The sequence below is a fragment of the Epinephelus lanceolatus genome, chromosome 19 (genome assembly GCF_041903045.1).
Source record: "Epinephelus lanceolatus isolate andai-2023 chromosome 19, ASM4190304v1, whole genome shotgun sequence".
Classification (NCBI taxonomy): domain Eukaryota; kingdom Metazoa; phylum Chordata; class Actinopteri; order Perciformes; family Serranidae; genus Epinephelus; species Epinephelus lanceolatus.
Genome location: NC_135752.1, coordinates 3,239,850 through 3,263,688, shown reverse-complemented (window position 1 = coordinate 3,263,688; position 23,839 = coordinate 3,239,850). Strand labels below are relative to the sequence as shown.

Sequence of the window (23,839 nt, the reverse complement as noted above, 5' to 3'; positions counted from 1 at the left end):
CTGCTGAGGACAAGTACAATAACATGGACCTCTTAACTACATACCAGACCCCCCCCCCCAGCAGCGACAAAAAAGCCTTTCTCTATATGGCTATTTAGTGTAGCCTTGTAGCCTCAGTCGGGTCGGACACAGTGGAAGTCAGCAAACCAGAATACGGCACCTGGAGGCGGAAGTAAGTCTGCACGCCCGCAGCGGCCCGGAGCCATTAAACCACAGAAGAAGAAGGAGCCGTGTTTACGAGTAGGATTAAGAAACAGGGTAAATGACATGTAGTAGGGAGTAGTGAATGATTTCGGACACATTGCACACTCTTGTACAGGAGGTGGTGGTATGCACCTGGAAGTTGTTTGCGATCCGCCAATACATTAAGGGAAGAAGAAGGAGTTGTGTTTACACCACAGAGTGTTCTTCGAGTAAGTGGTACACAACGGGCATTGTACACAACGGACATTGCTGAACACATAACAGTTTTACCAGATGTATCTATAAGGACTTGGTTGTACTTTCGATGTCATGGCGGATAAAGACGGAGCACCATCTAAAAGAAAAAGAACAGAAGAAGGCTAAACGGGACAGTGATAGGGATCGAGCCCAAACGCGTGTAAACCTCGGTCGGGCATTCACCAAGTGGAGAGAGCTGAGAGATTTGAAAGGTTTTAAAACTGATCCCGAGTTGGCCATTTTCCTAATAGACAGGTATGTAGTTTTTGTTTTTATTTAGAGAATAATACTAATACTTGTTAGATGTTGTTTCACTTATGGAAGTTGTAAGCAAGCTAAATGTAACGTTAGCTGATGTGAACCGCTTTTGTCTAGTAACGTTACAACAAACACGACAAAATTATCTGACTGTGACCATGAACACAAATATACAGCAGGCAGTTTATAAGAAATTCAGAGCTACAGCAGAGCATTTATGATTTTCCTCTCGCTCTCCAAAACAAATGCATGCGGTAATTGCTGGTTGCAGTTGAGATTTTACGAATGAAGCCGAATGCCGGCTGCAGTCGGAATTTTACGACACAAGGCTGTGGGTGTCATACCGCTTGGACCAAAGGGGGCACTATAATCAACAAAAACGTAAAGTTACGCACAGCTGCTTTAAATGTTTTGTCCCATCTCTCAAGGATAAGTGAACTACAAAAGGAGTTTCTGACAGTTGAGTCTACCATGCTTTATTTTCTCTTCAAATAAAAGCACTTAAAGTGACCACTAGTGGCCTACATTGTGATGTGTAGTCCCATAGATCTGTGGACACTTTTAAAAAGCAGCTTGAGACTCTTTTCAGACTTGTCTTAATTTAGTTTGATTAAGTTTTCATTTTTAATGTCTTTTAAAGTTTTAGCATGATATCTATATTTCATGTCTGTGGTTTTGTTTTTTACTTGCTATTATGTATTTTGTTGTGAAGCAATTTTAGATGTCTGCTCTTGAAAAGTTCTATATAAATAAAGGTATTATTATTACAGCTCTCTATTCCTGATTGACTGATGTTGGTGCATATGTGTGAAAACAACCTGGAAGTTTTTTAGTGTTTAGGAAGTAGACTCTAAGAGCAGGCATGTGTGGTTAGTATTTCCTGTACTTGTCTGCCAGGATGGAGTGATCCTGGGAGCAGACACCAGAGCTACAGACGACATGGTGGTGGCTGACAAAAACTGCATGAAGATTCACTACATCGCTCCAAAGATCTAGTGAGTAAAACCAAAGTTTTCTGATCAGTTACACAGCAGGACAATGTTGGCTGTGTCCCAGCCCTGGCGTTGGGGGGTTAATTAGGGGGGCAATGTACCCCCAGCCCTGCCTCCTTGCCCCCCCATTGGCTGTCAGAGGGGTAAGGAGTTTTTTTCCTCCTGAAAATAATTTAGACTAGTTATAACTTGTTTTGTGTGTCAAATTGTATTAATTCATATTCAGTTAATCAGTAAAATTTAAAATACAAAAAATATTTTAATTTTATTTAATTTGATACATCTCGGCTTGTGTCACGTGACACATGCGACGTGCGTACTGCTGCAATTGGCACTGACGTAAGTATGTTTACGTTCACATTTTTCTACCATCTATGAGCGAGAGGAGATGTGTGATTAAAAACGGAACGGAACTATGGATATAAGGAAATTCTTCCGACCACCGCAACCTAAAACTGCCTCCAGTAGGGCAGAGCTAGCTGAGGAACAAGCGACAGCGGAGCAGGAGCACTTTATCCCCGCGGAGAAGGAGCAAGCAGCTAGCAACGTTAGCTACACAGAGGCACAAGCCCCCCCAGCGGAGCCGGAGCGCGAGCAAACAGATTATAGCGCCAAACCCAGTGATAATGACCGGTGGCCCTCCGGATGATCTAGGTGAGGACAAGCTGTTATTCAGGTCATTTTGAATAAGTTTCCCTCTCGCCTTTTCAAAGGTCAGAAACGTTCATTTGTTGCCCTGTGGTACAACCGTAGAGACTGGTTAGAGTACAGTGTTAAAGCTGTACTCTAACCAGCGGCATTTTGTTTTGCATGCTGAAAGTTTGGGACTGTAGATTCTGTGTTCAAAAAAACTGGCTATTGTGACTGGAAACACGCAGCAGAGGATTGAGCAAGCATGCGGAGTGTAAAGAACACATGGAAAGTGCAGCAAAGTGGTGAGAGAGAGAGAAGAGGGCTGATTCAGGACAGGAGGTTTCCACCCTTGTGAATGAAGGCCAACTAGCTAGAAATCGGTATTACATCAGTGCTATTATCGACATGTTACAATTCCTGGCCATAAACTGACTCTCAGAGGGAGTGTGGAAGCATTTGATTCTCAAGGTGATGCAAGCTGTGGACTTTTTTGTCATTGTTTGAGTACACAGTGAGAAAAGACCCAGAGCTTGAGAAGATACTGCAAACAATCCCACAAAATGCCAGATATACAGTGGTGGAAAAAAGTTTTCGGACACCCCATGCATTTGTGAAATATTGCATTAAGAATCACTCTTAGGTCTTCAAGTGCAATTTCTTTTAGTACAGTCACAGCCAAAATACTAAATAAATCCTAAAAAAGCCATTAAAAACTTAAAATTGATTGGTTCCATAAAAATACATAAGAAATTTTGAGTATTGGGTCATTTTGGTACCAGTGATGAAGGTCGTTCTTTTTATTAAAAGACACAATTTTTGTTGCCAAGCTTCGTGTCTACATAAAGCCAGCACATTTGAAGGTTCTTCAGACACAAAAATGGCTAAAACAAGGAACCTAACGCAGGAAACACGCCTGAAGATAAAGATTCTCAGCCAGGAAGGGTACAGCTGCCGCCAGATAGCCAGGAAGTGCAGATGCAGTCCTTCAGCAGTTGGATACACTCTGCAGAAATACAGACGAACCAACAGCTTAGAAGACAAACCAAGATCTGGGCGTCCAAAGGTTTCTTCAGCAAGAAATGACCGCATCCTGATCCGCATGTGCAGGCAAAACTGCCGAATGACATCACAGGAGCTTCAGCAGCAGTGGTCAAACCAAACTGGTGTCCAGTGTTCCACCCACACTGTACGTGGCCGACTTCTAGATCATGGCTTAAGGTCCTACAAGGCTATCAAGAAGCCCCTGATCAATGAGAGACAGAGGTTAGCCCGGCGTCGTTGGGCCCAGGCACACAAGAACTGGACAGCCAGGAACTGGAAGAAGATTTTGTGGTCAGATGAGTCCAGTTTCCAGCTTTATCTTCCTCCTAATGTGAGGGTACGCAGAAGGCCAGGCGAAGCATTATCTCCAGCATGTACAGTACCTACTGTCAAGCATGGTGGAGGCAGTATCATGGTTTGGGGATGCATGAGTGCTGCTGGTGTTGGTCATCTCACTGTCTGTGATGGCACATTGAACTCTACCAAGTATTGTACCATTCTCGAAACCCACATGCTCCCTTCTGCGCGTGCACTGTTCCATCGAGGTAAAAACTGGATGTTTCAACAAGATAATGGCCCTTGCCACACATCCAAGGCCAGTAGAACTTGGCTGCAGGAGCACAGTATCCAGGTCTTAGAGTGGCCAGCTCAATCCCTGGACATGAGCCCCATTGAAAATCTGTGGTGGATTATCAAAAGGTCTGTTTCAAAGCATAAACCAAAGAATTTAGAAGAATTAAAAGCAGTAATTCAAGAAGAATGGAACAAGATTACCCCTCAACAGTGTGAAAGGCTCGTGGGGAACATGCCAGCCAGGATTAGAGCTCTACTACGTGCCAATGGCAGGACTACTAAATATTAATTTGATGATGTGATGGTTTATTTATTTTTTGTTCAGTTTTGAACACATTCTCTGTTATTTGTTGACTTTGATACCGACAATGTTGAGAACTGACATATTGAAACTGTCAAGAATTTAGTTTTGTTAGTTTTTCTTGTAAACAATAAACAAAAAAATATAATTTGTATTTGTTTGTATCTGTCTAATGCAGCCACACCTTTTGAAACACAAAAAAGATTTTTCCACAAATATTTCATGATATTAAAATTTTAAGGGTGTCCGAAAACTTTTTTCCACCACTGTACATCTCATGATATACAAAACGAACTACTCAAGATAATGAGTGATATTTTAAATCAAGAAATTGTACATGAAGTCAGTGATTCATGGTTTACCATTAAAGTTGATGGCACCCGAGACCCCACTGGCTGTGAAAACATTTCTATCATGATCCGCTTTGTAGCAGAAGATTTGGAAGTTAGGGAGCGTTTACTAACTATTGCTACTGCAGATGGGGGAGATGCCAAAACCCTTGCAAACACTATAATCACAGAGCTGCGCAGAGTTGGTTTAAGTACATTTAAAATTCTCAGTCAGGTGTATGATGGTCATGTCCGGGAAGCATGGGGGTGTTCAGAAGATACTGCAGGACATGCTCGCCAGAGAGATACCCTATGTCCATTGTTTTAATCACCAGCTCCACCTAGTTGTGATAAATGCAATGTCAAGCGAGGGAGCAATCGAGGACTTCTTTGGAGTTTGTGGGTCTCTATACAAATTCATTAAGAAACCCACTGTTGCAGTCCACTATAAAGGAGACAGGCTAAAACGTCTGCTGGAACAGCGGTGGACTGGCCATCTAGCTACCGTCACAGTTGTGCTCAAGTCATTTGATGATATTTTCTCTCTGTTGTCAGAGATTGACAGCAATCGTGCCTTTGGAACTGACTTATGAATTGAGGCAGCAGGTCTGATTCGAGCTATTTCAGAGCCAAGCTTTGAATTCATTGGATGCTTTGTGCAGAAGATTTTGCAGCTGCTTGATGCCCCCAACAAAATGCTTCAGTCAGAACAAATGGATTTGCTCTCTGGGATGCGCTTAGTGAAAAGTGCATCTGAATGTGTTGAGCAACTGCGCTCAGAAAGTGAATTTAACAACATTATGGGACAGTGTAAGGAGACAGAAAGGCCACAGAAGAGGAAGAGGACTGTTAACAAAAGTCTCCAAGGATATCTCGTTGAAGACACCGTTGGCCAGCAGCAGGGTGATACTGACGAGGGGGACACTGAACTGCGGAGATTATTCTACAGCACCTTGGATGCGGTGGGGGAAGAAATAAGCAAGCGTTTCAGTGAATGCAACAGTGAGTTAATGACCGCACTTCAATCTCTGGACCCAAACAGTGCAACGTTCCTCTATGTTAAACATGTAAAACCCATTCTGACTTTATCAAGTACTGAAATCATTGAAGCAGAATTTCTGGTTGCTCACCACTTCCTCAAAACAAACATGACTGCCGATGATGAAACCTGGACAATATCACAGATTGACAAGACATTCCATAGCGCACTGGAGGCTATGCCAAGTGTGATGACGGCCTTTAAACATGCTCTGACATTTGGAGCATCAACAGCCATGTGTGAGAATTCTTTCTCCACTTTAAAAAGTGTTCTCACAGACAATAGACTCAGCATGCTGCGCCAACGAAAAGCACATTTAGTGCAGCTGGCCTTTGAAAGGGACTTAACTAAAAGATTTGCTACTGAATGGAAGGGGGCAGTAATGAAGAGGTTCAACTCTGGGAGACGCCGACTGCAGCTCTACTAACTGGTGAGTAGCCTAAGCTATTTAGCTAAAGGGGGTGTGATATTGTGATTGATATTGCACTGCAAAAACTCAAAATCTTACTAAGAATATTTGTCTTATTTCTAGTCAAAACAAATATCATTACACTTAAAATAAATAAATTTTCACTTGAAATAAGTAGAAAAATCTGCCAGTGGATTTTTTTTTTTCTTGTAACAAGAAAATAAATCTTGATACATTTAATGTGTGAGGAAATGTACAGTGTGAGGAAATGTACAGTACAAGTGTAATATATCATTCTATTGAGTTTATTACGTTCTATTGATGCCATATATGAACACAGCCAAAATCATCAAGAAAATTAAGTGACAAACCAAGAATGTTCTTAGTGAGGCATATGGGTTAAGAAAATGAGGTTAAACATAAATCACTGACTTGTATTTTCATACAGTTTGTTTACATGCATTTCAAATAGTAGAGTTAATTTCACAGAGCTAAGCATCCTCTTTTGTCCAGCTGAAACTACAATAAACTAGCTCTCAGTTGTCTAAATAAGTACACAACACATGAGGTTACACGTTTGCGTTGTGAATTAGCTGTGCTCTGCCAGCTAATGTTAGCTTACAACAAAGGCTAACATAACAATCTCACGTTCAGTGTTAGTAAGAGACAAACCGTGTTAGGTTATTACCTGTCTTCTGGAACGTAATTGCTGTCCATACAAATCTTGTCGAGCAGCACAAATACGACGTATCTGCCGTGTTTGGATGCCGATGAGGCCTCGTAGTGCCAGGAGTAACAGCTGCACAAGTACGTGGTCCGCCATCGTTGTTGTTGTTCAACGTAACTGACGTATACAGTGACGCAATGACGTGGCACCCTAACCACCTCCAGTCGTGGAAAAGCAAATCGGTTCTCAGCTGGTTCACAAGTTGAACTGAGAACCAGCAGCAGTACTGGCCCCGAACCAACACTGGAACTGCTTTGGTGGAAAGGGGGTATGAGGAGGTCTTCACAAGGCCAATGATGTCATTGGTTCGTTAGTGCTCCAATGGTGTGTCAACGACTGTCGCTGAAACTGAGTCTTCACCATTGAAGCACTAATGAACCAATGACATCATTGGCCTTGTGAAGACCTCCTCAGAGGTGAAATACCTGGGTTTTTCCACACCAGTTTGTCAGACTAGTTCCAGCCTGGTCAGACAAGCATGATGTTAGCATGACATACTGCAGGTTGTATGATTCGATTTGATTTGATTTGAAGGTTTTATTTTGAACATAAAAAAGAGAAGAAAGCAACAACGACAGTGAAAGGTTTGTCCAAAAGGGAGTGGGAAGAAGTCGAAACTTATCTAATCCCACCCCTTCTCCCTGCACAAATGATTTATATATCTATCGTGCTTCCTTAGAAATACTACTGTTAATAACAATCATAATAACAATACTAATAATAACAATAATTATAATAACAATAATGAACATGATTTATATGAAATATACATCTATATATACATCTACATTTATAGAAAAGGACAAAGACAAAAAGGACCTAACAATAATAAAACACAACAGAAAAGAAAAGAACCAACTAATAATGAACATAAATAAATATAGAAATAAATAATCAATAACAGTATCCTGTGAACACCTAGTGACTGTCACACCCCCACTTCATCCCTGTATCACGTGAAAACATATTCTTTATATTTTGTAACTGTTGCATGTTTGGACATTGTTTTAACTCCTCACCCATATTGTTCCACAGTCTTACCCCACAGAATGAAATGCAAAATCTTTTCTTGTTTGTACGGATTCTGTTAATTTTGAAGTTGTATTTCCCTCTTAACTGATATCCCCCCGCCCCCCTCGATCCCTGAACAATTTCTGTATATTTTGTGGTATAAGGTTATTATTCACTTTGTACATGATTTGTACTGTTTGGAATTTCACTATGTCTGTAAATTTTAGTAATTTTGACTGTAAGATGAGTGATTGAGTATGATCCTGATAGCCATAGGACATTATGAATGACCCGTATTGCCCTTTTTACAATCAATCAATTTTATTTATAAAGCCCAATATCACAAATCACAGTTTGCCTCACAGGGCTTTACAGCATACGACATCCCTCTGTCCTTAGGACCCTCGCAGCGGATAAGGAAAAACTCCCCAAAAAACCCTTTAACGGGGAAAAAAACGGTAGAAACCTCAGGAAGAGCAACTGAGGAGGGATCCTTCTTCCAGGACGGACAGATGTGCAATAGATGTCGTAAAGAACAGATCAACATAATAAATTAACAGTAATCCGTATGACACAATGAGACAGAAAGAGACAGAGAGAGAGGGACAGAGACAGAGAGAGATGCAGGACAGACGATAATGTTAATAGCTTACAACAACATTAATGAAAGTAATAATATTATAATTATGATTCTGGCTATTGTCGTACAATATGTTGAAAGTAAATCTGATAGTATATGTATGTGACAATTATCATATGTGTATAATAACAGTAGAATTATGACTAATGATAACAGCAGCAGCAGGAGGCATCTGGCAGGACCACGGCAGCAGCACAACCACACACGTCACGCTGTCCAGGCACCGCTGTGATATAAGTTAACCTGCGAGACAGTGGAGCACAAAGGCTCAGGAGAAGAAGCCGAGTTAGTGACATGCAGAATGGCTGAGTTAGAAAGATGCAGTAACAGGACATGAGAGAGAGAAGGAGAGAAGGTCCCCGGTGTATTATTGGAGGTCCCCCGGCAGACTAGGCCTAAAGCGGCCTTCACATGATAAGAACAACGCGCTTCGCTCACCACCAGGTGCGGCGCAGCGGCGCGGTCAAAGTTCAAATAATTTCAACTCTGAGCGCAGCACTCGGGCGGAAAATCCGAGCGGTGCACGATGGCAAGGGTAGCGGTGCCGCTGAGTTGCCACCCTCTCCATAAACAAACATAGGCCTTAAGTCAGCCTAACTAGGGGCTGGTACAGGGCAAGCCTGTGCCAGCCCTAACTATAAGCTTTATCAAAGAGGAAAGTCTTAAGTCTAGTCTTAAATGTGGAGACGGTGTCTGCCTCCCGGACCGTAACAGGAAGATGATTCCACAGGAGAGGAGCCTGATAGCTGAAGGCTCTGGCTCCTGATCTACTTTTGGAGACTTTAGGGACCACGAGTAACCCTGCGTTCTCAGAGCGCAGTGTTCTGGTGGGATAATATGGCACTATGAGCTCTCTAAGATATGATGGAGCTTGACCATTTAGAGCTTTATAAGTTAACAGTAGGATTTTAAATTCAATTCTGGATTTTACAGGGAGCCAGTGCAGAGAAGCTAAAGCAGGAGAAATATGATCTTGTTTCTTAGTTCCTGTTAGTACACGTGCTGCTGCATTCTGAATTAGCTGGAGAGTTTTTAAAGACTTATTAGAGCTTTGAAGAATAGTTAGTGAATTGATCAAACTCATATAGTTATTGCCCCAGATCTCTACACAGTAATTGAAATATGGTAAGACAATGGAACAGTATAGGATGCGGAGTGATTTATGATCCAGAACCTGTTTTGCTTTGTTTAAAACTGAAATGCTTCTTGATAGTTTGGTTTGTGTATGTTTGATGTGTGGTTTCCAACTGATTTTATCATCTATTATCACCCCAAGGAATTTATTTTCATGAACCCTTTCAATCTGCACCCCATCTATCTGTATTTGTACTTGTTCGTTATCCTGCAATTCCCAAATAACATTATTTTTGTTTTATTTAAGTTTAATGATAATGTGTTTCTGTCAAACCATATTTTCAAGTTGTCCATTTCTTTAGTGACTTCCTCCAGTATTTCTTTTAAATTCTCCCCAGAACAGAAATATTCATATCAGCAGCAAACATCACCAGCTTCAATACTTGTGACACCCTACAAACATCATTAATATACAAGATAAATAGTTTAGGGCCCAACACTGACCCCTTGGGGACACCACAAACAATGTCCAAACATGACAAGAACAAACATCACCCAGCGTAACAAACTGCTGTCTCTTCTGTAGATATCTTTTAATCCAGTCTGACACAATACCTCTTATTACGGAATCAGAGGTATCCAGCTTTTTTAGTATATCATGGTTGATTGTGTCAAAGGCTTTCTGTATATCAATAAATATTCCAACTGCATATTTCTTTTGCTAAATAGCGTTTGTGATTAAGGCTGAAAATTAAAGGTGCTGAATCTTTTGCTTTTGTTAATTCTAGGTTGAAATATTCATAATAACTGCATTTGCAATAAAAACAAATTTGGCTCCAGAGGGCCATTTTTCAATGGCCGCCAAAAAGGTTGTGTAAAAGCTGATTAGATCAGATGTCAAAGGACCACAGACATATTTTTTCCTCTTCTTTTAAGGATGTTTTTTAGAAGCTTTTAAGAGAGAAAAATGTGAAAGCCAAATTTAAGGAGCATGGCCATTTTAGGGTCTGCATCCTGAAAGGATGACAAACAAAAAGAAAAATGTGAAAGCTAAATTAAAGAAGTGTGGCTATTTAAGGGTCTGCATACTGATAGGATGACAAACCTATAGTGAAATGGATTAGGCAAGTCGAAGCCCCTCACCACACTAGGGGGCTAAAATGGTTAGCATAGCTAGCGAACAGCCTGGTCAAGAACTTGCAGATGTAGTTTTGACAGAAATTTGACAGTTCAGGAACAAGGTGAAAGATGGCTTCGAGAGGGCACAATCTACAATATCCTCTTTAGAGCAGATGGTTCGGGGCCTGGGAGACAGAATGACAGAGGCAGAGAACCGTGTTGGCGTGGTGGACAGGGGCGACCGCGCAGACCGGCTCCTCAGCTATCTCATGCAGAGAGATAGTCAGATGGAAGAAAAATGTGAGAACCAGGAAAACTTCATGAGAAAAAACAACCTGTGTGTGTAAGGCATACCAGAGGGACCTGAGACAGGAGATACAGTTAAGTGGATGGAAGGCTTTCTCAAAGACATTCTGGATTTAACGTGCGATGTTCCATAATGTCTATAATGACCGGAGGATCCCAACGCACTGCCAAGATCATTCGTGATGAAGTTTCTCAGCTGTCAGACCAGTGTCCTGATCAAGGCATGGAGTGCGAAAAATCTACGGTACAACGGGAAAAGAATAACTATGGACCAGGGCCCGTATTCACTAAGAATCCTAAGACTAAAGTAGCTCTTAGTGACGTTATTCTAAGAAAAATCTTAGAATTCCTCGAATTCTAAGATTTTTCTTAGAATTTTCCCTTGGTAAGATAAAAGTTATTCACAAAGCATCTTAGGCCTTAAGAGAGCTCCTAAGGTGAAAACCTGTTAAGAGGAGGGAGGAGGACTTTTAAGAAGCCTAAGAGTGTCTTAAACAGAGAAGATGGCGGAAAGACAGAGAGGAAGGAGAGATATTCTCCGTATATTGAACGACAGTGATTTAATAAGACGCTACCGGCTTGATAGTGCAGGGATAATGTTTGTGGTTGACCTCATCAGGGATGAGCTTACTTTTCCCACCCAGCGTAGTAACACAATAACGCCTACTTTGGATTGCAGCACGTACCAGCACACTCATCGCTTGTGCGTAAAAGGAGAGAAAATGACGCATTGATTTGTCGGGCAATACGCTCCCAAGTCTGCTTCTTCCCTTATGCCGTGATCCCGGGACCGAATTTCCCTCTTAAAACTCCCTTGTTCTCCTCCACGAGCTGCGCCAACAGCAGGCACTGCTCTTCTGTCCAGTTCAGCTTTCTCGTTCTTTTTTCCTCCATTTCATTAGTTGTTTTGGTCATTCTGCCAAATCAAAAGGAGGAGGCCAGCAATCACAGTAATTGCTGACAGCTGAGTCTGCGTCCACCATTAATATCAAATAGATTAAGTAGTAAAATTACCAGCATGGCGAGTAAACATAACAATAAGCAGATCAATATAATAATCGGCATGTGAATGAGGTACGTTCAAACATTTTGAAGCTGTGTAACAATTAATTTAATTTTGCTGTTTCATCATCATGACATAAAATTATTTTCACGATTACACATTTCTTAATACAGTCTAAGTTCTATGATCAGTTGATTTCACTGTCCATTCATTACTAGGAGCGCTTTTGTTTTTCTTTTTTTTTTTCTTTTTCCTTTTTGTAACAACCAATCACAGCTTTTCGAAGACTGCGTCATACCTAGCAACGGGGTCAACCACACCTCCTCACTAAGATAAAAGTTTCTGTCCCCTCCTTGCTCAGAGTTGCTCTCAGAAACTTCCTGAATCACTCTTAAGCTAAGATTCCTTGCTAGGAATTTTTAGGCTAAGTTAGGAGCTCTCTGAGAGGACTCTGAGAATCTTTGTGAATACGGGCCCAGGACTACTCTCCGGCCTCGCAAAGGAGACGATGTGAATATGCGGGCATTGAGAAGCAGCTCTGGGAGAAGAACATCAAATTCCAGACCCCATATCCAGCGCTCCTCAAAGTTCATCTAGATGGCGGAATCAAAACCTACACTTTGGCGTGGGAGGCGGCGGAGGGTCTGCAGGGACTCAGCATCACGAGCTGTCCAAGGAGGAGTGCCTGGACAGAGAACTACACCGTGGAGGGTGGCAGACAGCGGTTGCGAGGAGCAAGGTTGTTTTGTTTTTATTGTGGAGTTCAAGACCGCACAGTTGGTGCACAGTTGTTCTGTTATGTTCATACTTCACTGTTCATCAGTTTTTCCTTATCCGCTGTGAGGGTCCAAAGGACAGAGGGATGTTGTATGCTGTAAAGCCCTGTGAGGCAAATTGTGATTTGTGATATTGGGCTTTATAAATAAAATTAAATAAAAAATTGTAATTGAATCAGGTAACACATGGACAATATCACTGTCATGATAACTCTTTTGTCATTTATTTCTCCTCATTTCCATTTTTGTTGATATAACTCCTTGTACAGGGTCAGATGTATTATCAAATAATTACTACAGGCTACAATGGGAGGCATTAAAGTCATAAGTTACAATGTGAGAGGTCCACATAGCCCAGTAGTGAGGAAAAAAAAAGTCATACAACTACACTGTGACATAGCTTATTTACAAGAAACTCAAATGTCAGATACTGAATATATAAAGCTTGGTAAAACATGGGTGGACAAAGTGTTTTATTCCTCTCATGCATCTGGAAGGAGAAGGGGTGTGGCAATTTTGGTTTGGAGAGGAGTGAATTTCACATCCACGTCAGAGTTTAAAGACAGTGAGGGAAGGGTTATACTAGTGAACGGAACAATAGATAGAACATAGTTGCACTATACTTAGATTATATTTTGAGTTAGGCCATATTTCCTCTGTAAATTGTATTTGTCATCAAATGTTTTTTATTGTGCTACTTTACCAAAATAACAGAAGTATGTAAAACAGATTTTAATAATAGATACTGCTGGTATTCTTGAATGGACTCCTTTTAAAAAAGTCAAATATGTGGCAATATTGCATTCAAATGAAAATTGGGATCTGTGTGCAAGCTACAGTTCCCATTTTTTTCTGTCACTATGGAGGTTTAAAAATGTTTAGAGGCTTGGCCAACTTACTGACATTGTAAAAATAGACTTTCATAGCCTCCATGTGTGGACAAATGCACAAAAACATTCCAGATGTACAGGCCAGGATGAGTTGCATGTGTAAGTAATGTGAATATTGTGATATTATTGATTGATATATTTGATAGAAACAACAAAAATGTTTCTGGATTTGGCCATATTTACATTAGAAACATGACTGCAACAGTAACATACAATTACAGAACTCACCTGATTCAGGCTGTGTCTCACTGGAAGTCGTGAGGTATTGAGGTGATGTGCTGAATCCAGCCGTGCTGCTGCTACAATTATATAGTCACACATTACTTTTACAGTTGTCCCTATTTGCTATCGAATTTCAGCACAATATCTAATGTGCTAAGTAAGAGGAGGAGCACTAAGCAGCCAGTAGTTCACCAGATAAAAACAGCAATAAACCAGCTCAGCAGCTTAACTCAATCCTTGGCAGTGATCACATCATTATCTACAGTAGCATTATTAGGCAACTTTGCTTTATTTCAGCTTGCAAGCTGCTAGCTCGTACAAATGAAAAGTCAAACAGCATTTTTTAATGTTATAAAAGACGACATACTTCGATACTAGGACCTCCACCTCCTCTTTTCTCCACTTTCTGTATGTTGCACCTGAGGGTTTGGAGGTCTTTTCATGATGATAACCCAATAATTTGACAAATTATGACCTCTTGTTGTCTGTCAGTCACAACTACCTACCTTAGATGTGCACAGATAACTCATCCCACCCCCCTCGCCCACAGTGACGTGACTGAGCACGGGGTTGTTGTTGTTTACTTTTTCTTTATTTGTTCTTTTTTTTTTCAAGACATAGCATGAGGAAAGGGCACCAGTCAGGGCTGCAAATTATTAGTAGTATTTATTTTATTTTATTTATTCTATTTTACTTTATTTTTTTGAGGGCTTGCAGCTGCGCTCCTGCCAGCATGTGGTGCCCTGGCGACCGCCTACACGGCCTATGCCAAGAGCCGGCCCTGGGATTGGAACTGTTATGTCACAATCTGAAGATAGATTTCCAGCAGCCACAACCCCCTGTCCCAGAATGAGCAAAGTACTGAAGGGTCACTGCATCAAAATGGGTCTGATTGATGTGTGGAGATATCTGTATCCAAGTAGCAGAGATTATACATTTTACTCTAATAAACATTCATCCTATTCCCGTATAGATTATTTTTTCACCCCTAAGTCTGAGGGTCACAGAAAAGTGGAGAGTGAAATTCTTCCAATAACACTTTCAGACCACACTCCACTTCATGTGGGATATAGGACACAATACTACTTCCAGGAGATACAGACTTATGCGTCACTTCTCAACGATGAAGCTTATCTAGAGTTTATCAAAACAGAGCTCCAACTCTGTGTAAACGTAAACACACATCCAGACACGTCACTAGTTTTACTTTGGGACTACACGAAAGCTTACCTCTGGGGTCACATTATTTCTTATGCCACCGCAAAAAAGACGAGAAACTGGAATTTAAATTGGAAGTTAAAATAAAGCAGTTAGAACAACAACATAAAGCACAACCCACAGCAGTTTTATTAACAGAGTTAAGAGAAGCATGCAGGGCCCTAGACTCTCTGCTCTCTGACAAGATTGAGGGACAACTTCGATTTGCCAGACAAAGATATTATGAACATGGCTCAAGGGCAAGCATATTACTTGCTTTCCAGGTAAGGAAGCAACAGGAGTCTAATGTAGTCCAAAAGCTTAAGTCACTAAAACCAAACCAGTTTTTGACGAAACTATATAATATATTTCAAAGGCTTTTGCTGATTTTTATAAGACATTATATACAAATTGTAGTACAAGCTCTTTAATTCAAATGGCCAGTGGCTGGCATCAAGTATCTAGGGATTCAGATTACTGCCTCACTAGATAAACTATACCAGGCCAATTACGAGAAATTGTTCAAAACAATAAAAGATTACCTAGATAGGTGGCACACACTACCCCTTTCCATTCTGGGGAGAGTAGAGACTGTACGTATGAATATGCTACCCAGACTGTTATACCCCTTCCAAATGCTTCTTGACCAAATATCTAATGGTACACTTTACATGTTAGATCACCATACCTCTGGATTTGTCTGGCAGGGGAAGCGACCAAGAGTCAGGTGTAAAACACTACAGCTTCCAAAAGAGGAAGGGGGGTTAGCTCTTCCTAACTTACAAATGTACTTTTGGGCTGCCCAGTTGAAGCCACTCACTGTATGGTTCAATAATGATGTAGACAGTTGGTGGTTGAACATGGAGAAATCAGCTTGCCAGCATGAATTAGCAGAAATGCCTTTCTTAGGGTTTTCTCAGAGAGATTGCAAAATGAATAAATGGACAAAACTCACATTACAAATTTGGAAAGAAGTACAAAAGACTTATGATTTACCTCGCCATATTTCAGCCCTTACTCCCATTGGATCCATGAGGGACTTTATCCCCTCATTGGATAACCCAAGATTTGGGTTGATTTATGTACATCAGCTTTTTGATCAAATAGGTCAAACTATGAAGTCTTTTGAACAAATAAGAAAAGAGTTTAATCTTCCACAGACAGATTTCTATAGATATTTACAAGTTAGACATTTTCTACACAAAACAAGATTTTAACATTCAACCTCCCATATGGATAAGACTCCCACTATATTTTATATCCAAATGGGAAAATGAGCTTCAATTACCAGAACCATTTCCCACTGAGACCTGGAATAAGATCTGTTCAGGATCTCACATGGTCACTAGATCAAACACTTGGAGAGAATTCAGACGGAAACTGATTGTACACTTCTTCAGAACAACTCATATAACGTGAATTTGATAACATCTGGTGCTTGGTGGAGGGCATGCGGAGAGATGTTGGCTAACTATATATTCTGGGCATATCAAAAGCTTAAGACTTATTGGGGCAACATATATACCCCATGGTAGCACTACTTGGGTCTAATACCAGACGTATGGAAAGGTCGGGCTCATACTTACCATCTCCAGATTCTACTAACTGCAGCTATCAAATGTATCACTATTTGCTGGCTGGATCCATACCACCCTACTCATGCAGTCTAGTTACTAAAACCTCAAACACAGATACAGCAGCTGCAGCTCCAGAGCCTGAAACAAAAATCAAACATCAGAAAGGGGCTTTTTTTTTCAATTTTGCTTGCTTCAATTTTCATGTTTTGTTTGATATTTAGTCTGGTTTTAAAGTCTCTCTCCTCTTATCTGTATGCCAGTGCAGTGTTATTATTACGTTTAATGTGAGCAGAGCCGCAACACAACACTAATGGCCACAAAATACTTTGTAACGTTATTTATTAATTTGGGGAAAATTCGCTCAGTATGATTTCATATTCATGTCAGTATTTGTTATGGATGGTTCACCAGCCAACGTTGATATGGCATGTTTTAATTGTGTGAAAGCAATGACATAATTAATAGTGCAGAGAAATTGACCTGAGTAGTGTCTCAAAGTGTTTTTTCATGTGGCAGATGAGCTCACTATATAGTCCTCTACACAGAACCATGTAAAAACTTAACTTGCTACTTTTGATCAGAAGCACTTAGAAACACACCTTTAAGCCAGAAACATGTAGTTTTGGATATATTTGAAGGACAATACAGTTTCATATGGTTTCCCTCAGTGGCTGGTCTAAAAACAGCAGTCCTTTTTATCCTCTGTAATGCCTTTTGATACCATGTAAAATCTTAAGTTGCCACTTTTGAACAGAAGCACTTAGAAACAAATTTCTAAAACAGAAACATTGAGTTTTGGATCTTTTTGAAGGGCATAACAGTTTATGTGGTTTCCATGAGTGGCTGGTCTAAAAATAGCATAATGTCAGTTTTGGCCTTATTAGGCTCTGTAATGCAGTTTGAGACCATGTAAAAACTTAAGTTGCTACTTTTGCTCAGAAACATGTAGTTTGGGGTCTATGTGAAGGACAGCATAGTTTTATATGGTTTCCTTCAGTGGCTGTCATGGCAAGGTGCCCACTCCAATATAATTAGATTTTGTTGTTTCAGTTTTCTATGAAAGCCGAAGGCCATGCTTCCAATTATTTTTCAATGCTGTTATCTCGAAATCACGGTTAATTATTTTGTCATCTCAAGAAAACAAGCCTTTTTATCCCATGATAAGAAGATAATCAACCAATTTTCACAAGAAAACAAAAGGTTGTTTTATTTCATTTTCTCAAGATAATGAGATGATGCCGAAAGGTCGCTTCCTCTCGTTAGGCTTCTTATAATGTTCATCAGGAATCAGGAGTGCCATGAAAGCATATGCAAAGACGGCATCTTGATAAATTTAAGCCAAAAATGTCAGACCAAGGAGTACCCATTGTTAATATTACTGATTGCATCAGATGTTAATGGTAATGAAATAATAATGCTCTGTGTGCAGGTACAGAAAAGGCATAACACAGTGTGCGCTAAAGGCTCTGTATCTGAAATTTTTGCCTGTTCTAAAACAAGTGTTTGCACCACAGAAACAGCTAGCACAACAACACCTCAATCAACAGTAAATGCAGGATGTGGAGAGCATGGAGTAACATCCTACTATCTGTTTTTTTGCATGGCTGCATGCAAAAAAAGCTGCCAGTTTGGGGGTGTAGCTGCATAAGCCACCATATGTTATTAATTATTATTAACTATGTTGCAGAAGAAATGAAGAAAATTGTACCTTTACCAATAATTGTAAATAGGCGATCAAACATATGGAACAGAACTCATTATTTTACATGTTCACAGAATCCAGTTTGTCAGTGTTCGTTTATGTACTAAAAGTGCAATAGGAGTGAATGGAGAGAGAAAAAGAGGTATAACAAGGCTGCTCACAGGAACAAGAGACCAACTTCTAATTTAACATCATTCTATCAGGATGGCAGAGGGTGGAGTTTGACCCTGAAGCTACTATACTCTGTTATTTTTGTTGTTTTTGTTTACATTTTTCTGCTTTAAAAAGCACCCTTTAAAAAATTAAGAGAGAAAAATGGGATGGTGTTCTTCTGCCATCTGATCCAATCAGCTTGAGCACACTTTGGCAATCTCCAAGAATCTTAAAGCCAGTTTTCTGCAACATTCATGTATATTAAGTGCCTGTGTGGCGTCCATTTTGAACAACGATTGCCATGGGCCTCAGGGGCAAAATCTGCAGCACCCTGTATGTATATCTTTTCATAACTTACAAATCTACGTAGGGATGCATGGTATTGGATTTTTTGCCAATATTTGATATGCCGATATGTAACATCTAGGGCTGTAGTCTCCTGGGGCCAGTTGCACCAACTGGTCTTAAGCTAAGTCGGTTGTAACTTGGCGTTCTAAGCCCGACCTTATAGTTACGCCGGTTGCACCAACAGGGCGTAAGCCTTCTTCTCACTAAGACCGGGCGTAAATCTTATGCCTAGTCAAGAGCAGGCGTAAGGTCATTATCAAGCTGCTCTCATGCACTCTAGAGCGCAGAGAGCGCAACTTGGTTATGGCACTTCTCATCCACCGTCTGTATAAGAGTGGGCATTTAGACGGGAGAGGGTAATTAGAGACAGAAGCAACTGGACATAGCCTATATAATGACGAGGAGCTGATTGAGAGGTTTCAATTCGGTAGGAGAGATCTGTTTGAACTTATTGAAGAGCTGTCACCGGATTTACAGTTTGTGTTGGGCTGTAACACAGCACTACCACCAGCCTTCCCACCAGGCAGGGGAATCCTCCCCAAATACGTCAACAATGATGTCACTGTAAATTGAGGTTTTCGGGGAGGACCCCCGCCAGTTGGATGATTTTTTTTGGAGGAGATGTATTTTTGCCTTGCTCAGGAGATCTTTCCACTTCTTCCTCATGTCAGCCTCTGTATGAAGGCAGCCAGAGTCTGAACACGCATTGATGTGCCCCATTATCTCTGCCCATACTGACTGTTTTTTCTTATTTGTGATACGTCTATGTGCTCGCTGTACAGCTTGATTAATTTTCTAATTTCAGTGTCATTAAAGTTTTTCGTTGATCCTTCATGTTTTCTTCAAATCTTAAACTGTAAATAAACTGTCAACACAGATAAGAGGGGCTGTCAACTGTCAATTGTCATCTGTCAAGCACACGGGGTGATTCAGCGGTGCGTCTTTTAACGTCACCGTGCTCCTCTAGGCAGGCCGCGAGGGGCATTCCGGGGGCATTCACATGGACGCGCACAGCTAAAACCAGCGTAGCTAAGACCAGGCGTAAACCCTGTTGGTGCAACCGGCGTAAGTCCACTCCTTAAGACTGGTCTTAACAAAGACCGTCTTAGGAGTTACGACCAGGCGTAGTAAAGACCAGTTGGTGCAACCGGCCCCTGGTCGACTAGTCGATTATTTGGTCGCTATGCTCTCGTCCGTAGCTAAGGTAATACAGCAGGATGACCAATACTTAGTTGGGGATTCAGTTCCCAGGTTTAAGTGTCCTTGAGGAAGACACTAAACCCTAAATTTCTCCCAATAAGTGTGTTGTTATCATGTAACAGCATTTTTAGGCAGTTAAGTATTATAGAGGTTGTGATCTAATTTTACTGAATATTGGCATTGGTTTGTAAATGTTGTGAGCAGTAGTAAAAAAATGTGCTTTATGACATTAACATCAAGGAAAAGTATTTTAGGCAACTTTCCACTGTCTGACTTGTTATACTATGTCCTGTATGTTCTGCAGCTGCTGTGGGGCTGGTGTGGCTGCGGACGCAGAGATAACCACACAGATCATGGCGTCCAACGTCGAACTGCACATGCTCAACACTGGGCGACCCCCTCTTGTTGCCATGGTAACCAGACAGCTGAAACAGATGCTGTTCAGGTGATGGTAACAGAGATTTAAAGGATACAACACACAAATGACTGATGGTCAGATGTTATGTTTGGGCTTTTTTTTTTTAAATGAACAGCACACGTTCAGGCAGACTTGCCCTATATTCCTCCCATTGATAGAGAGCAGGCAGCATGTTGTAGTGATGTCTGTTTGCTTTTTCAGATACCAGGGTCATGTCGGTTCTTCTCTGATCGTTGGGGGAGTCGACGTGACTGGAGCTCACCTGTTCAGTGTATACCCGCATGGCTCCTATGACAAACTGCCTTTCCTTACCATGGGTACATGTTTAATGTACTGTATACTTCTTTGTGTGGTGAACAGACTGGGAAGTTGTCTGTGAGGATTGTTATTTTGACCATAAAAATACAGCAGAATAAAGAAAGTTTCACTTTTCAGGACAGGGCCAGGCTTTAAAACCAGGCTAATTATCAGACAAAACATGAAAATTGAAGCAAGCAAAATTGAAAAAAAGCCTCTTTCTAATGTCTGATTTTGGTTTCAGGCTCTGGAGCTGCAGCTGCTGTATCTGTGTTTGAGGACAGATTCAAACCAAACATGGAGGTGAGACTGACTGTCTGCTTTCCTTTCCTGGCAAATGTAATGTCTGTTATACTAAAAAGTGGAGTTTATATTGAAAGCATGTTGTGCACCACAAATTACATCATAATGGAGATGTATGGGAAAATGTTTATTGTGTAAATATCTACCAAGTGGGAAACAAACACAAGACAGAACCTTAAAAACGCAAAAGGAAAAGGTGAATCAGCTGAGTATGTAAGTCAAATCAACAACCACTAAATACAAGAACACAGAACAAAATGTTACACTGGGAAACTGAATTAGCTTTTTTATTCAGTGACATAGAAATCTATTTTTACAAAAGGGATTTTTTTTGCCATCAGACATACAGTAATGTAACAGTAATGTAAACATACAAACTGTTTTTTACTCATAATAACATTACGTACATAAAATGAAACGGTGTTGATCAGTATCAGTATAAGTATACACTATATTTTAAAGATTTTTATGGCTATACCTTGCCTCCAGACAGCCCTTTCAGATGGGGAACTGAAGCCATTATCTCAAATCCACCAGGCACCATTGACAAAAATAGTCATTTTACTTTGCAAAACACTGTAGTTGCTGGTATACTGCTGCCTCCATCATTTTCCAAATATAGTATACACTTAAACTGATATGGATTTTTTGGTGGCTAAAATCCATGCTACTGTGGCCCCATCCATAATAGTACATTATTTAGATTTTAAAAAAAACACCAATATTATTATCCCCCATTAAAGGTTTTTTTGGGGGGAGTTTTTCCTTATCCCTTGCAAGGAAGAGGGATGTTGTGTGCTGTAAAGCCCTGTGAGGCAAATTGTGATTTGTGATATTGGGCTTTGTAAATAAAACTGAAAAATGAAATTGATAAAATTGTATTACTTCAATATAAAGAAGTAAGTATAGCAGAAACATCAGACAGGTCAGACCACTATATTAAACTACAAATCTTTAAACCTCACAGTTATGACTAAAAATGTCAACAGAAGTTTCAAACGGGGAAGCTCACTTTAAGTTTACATCATAAAATTTGTCATATTGTAGCGAGGCAGTAACTTATAAAAGGAACATTTAATTGAAGCCATTTTTCAACCACACTCATGCCATAGAACCACAGGAAAACACACCTCAAAGATTTTCAGATGGGTTTGAACACTTGAACTGTACTGTACATACGGTGAAAATGAGCTATATTGCTTATGGAAATAAGGAACTCTGGATGGCACTCTGTCAGAAGACTTCACTCACAAATATCCGGATGGGACTGAGCTCGAAATGTGTAGCGCTGTCAATCACAAAGGGGTTCAGCCTTTTAGACAATTCCTCCAATCATCATGCAGACACCGAGCATCCTCTCCCACCTACCGCTCCATTAGGTCCCAGGGAAGCTGAGCCTCCCTGGAAGTGACGATTTTGTCGCATTTATCCAATGACTGTCCCGCTTTACTGCACGAAAAAACTGCTCAGTGCTGTCTCATAGGAATGCTTGGAGGCTCCGCGTCCACCCTGCTGACACAAGAATGTATGACAAGGAGGTCGCGTTTGAAAACTGGTGATAAACAGCTGATGGTTGAACATCATAGTCATGTTAAACACATCCTAGCGCACGTTTAATGCAATGTAAATTCTTATTTTAATGTAAATTCAATAGTGCATATTTGACCATTTCTTCTATGAAATTTTAGGGGAAGTTCAGCCTCCTTTGTTGTCTCAGAGCACTCGCCCCTAGTAGAGATGAAGAGACAGGAATCCTAAGTCAGTAAGCCCCCAAATTAGATGTACAGTGTCTGCTGCTGCTATCACTGACAAAATAGTTTGGTCAAGTTCTCAATTTTATAGACTTTCCCAGTTTAATGTGACTGATGAATGATGGGAAAAGGCATTAATCAGAGTGAATTCCACATCTGCTTGTGAACACCTGACTTTAATTAAATTCAAGGTCCTGCATTGGATTCATTTTAGGAAAGCCAGGCTAAGCATCTTTTTTCCAGGCGCTAATAATATATACTGAACAAAAATATAAACACAACACTTTTGTTTTGCTCCCGTTTCTCATGAGCTGAACTCAAAGATCTAAAACATTTTCTATATACACAAAAGACCATTTCCCTCAAATATTGTTCACAAATCTGTCTAAATCTGTGTTAGTGAGCACTTCTCCTTTGCCGAGATAATCCATCCCACCTCACAGGTGTGGCATATCAAGATGCTGATTAGACAGCATGATTATTGCACAGGTGTGCCTTAGGCTGGCCACAATAAAAGGCCACTCTAAAATGTGCAGTTTTGCTTTATTGGGGGGGTCTGGGGGGGTCAGAAAACCAGTCAGTATCTGGTGTGACCACCATTTGCCTCACGCAGTGCAACACACCTCCTTCGCATAGAGTTGATCAGGTTGTTGATTGTGGCCTGTGGAATGTTGGTCCACTCCTCTTCAATGGCTGTGTGAAATTGCTGGATATTGGCAGGAACTGGAACACGCTGTCATATACGCCGATCCAGAGCATCCCAAACATGCTCAGTGGGTGACATGTCCGGTGAGTATGCTGGCCATGCAAGAACTGGGATGTTTTCAGCTTCCAGGAATTGTGTACAGATCCTTGCAACATGGGGCCGTGCATTATCATGCTGCAACATGAGGTGATGGTCATGGATGAATGGCACAACAATGGGCCTCAGGATCTCGTCACAGTATCTCAATAAAATGCACCTGTGTTCGTTGTCCATAACATACGCCTGCCCATACCATAAGCCCACCGCCACCATGGGCCACTCGATCCACAACGTTGACATCAGCAAACCGCTCACCCACACGACGCCACACACGCTGTCTGCCATCTGCCCTGGACAGTGAAAA

General features: G+C 40.8%; 1 protein-coding gene across 1 annotated transcript in view; it reads left to right on the top strand.

The window, feature by feature from the left end:
- The window catches only part of psmb10 (proteasome 20S subunit beta 10), a 55,936-nt gene that overhangs the window by 18,229 nt on the left and 13,868 nt on the right, over positions 1-23,839 (top strand). Inside the window, exons 3-6 of the mRNA XM_033647237.2 lie at positions 1,597-1,694; positions 20,266-20,406; positions 20,581-20,696; positions 20,921-20,979. Coding sequence (XP_033503128.1) covers positions 1,597-1,694; positions 20,266-20,406; positions 20,581-20,696; positions 20,921-20,979 — 414 coding nt within the window. The remainder of the gene's footprint in view (positions 1-1,596; positions 1,695-20,265; positions 20,407-20,580; positions 20,697-20,920; positions 20,980-23,839) is intronic.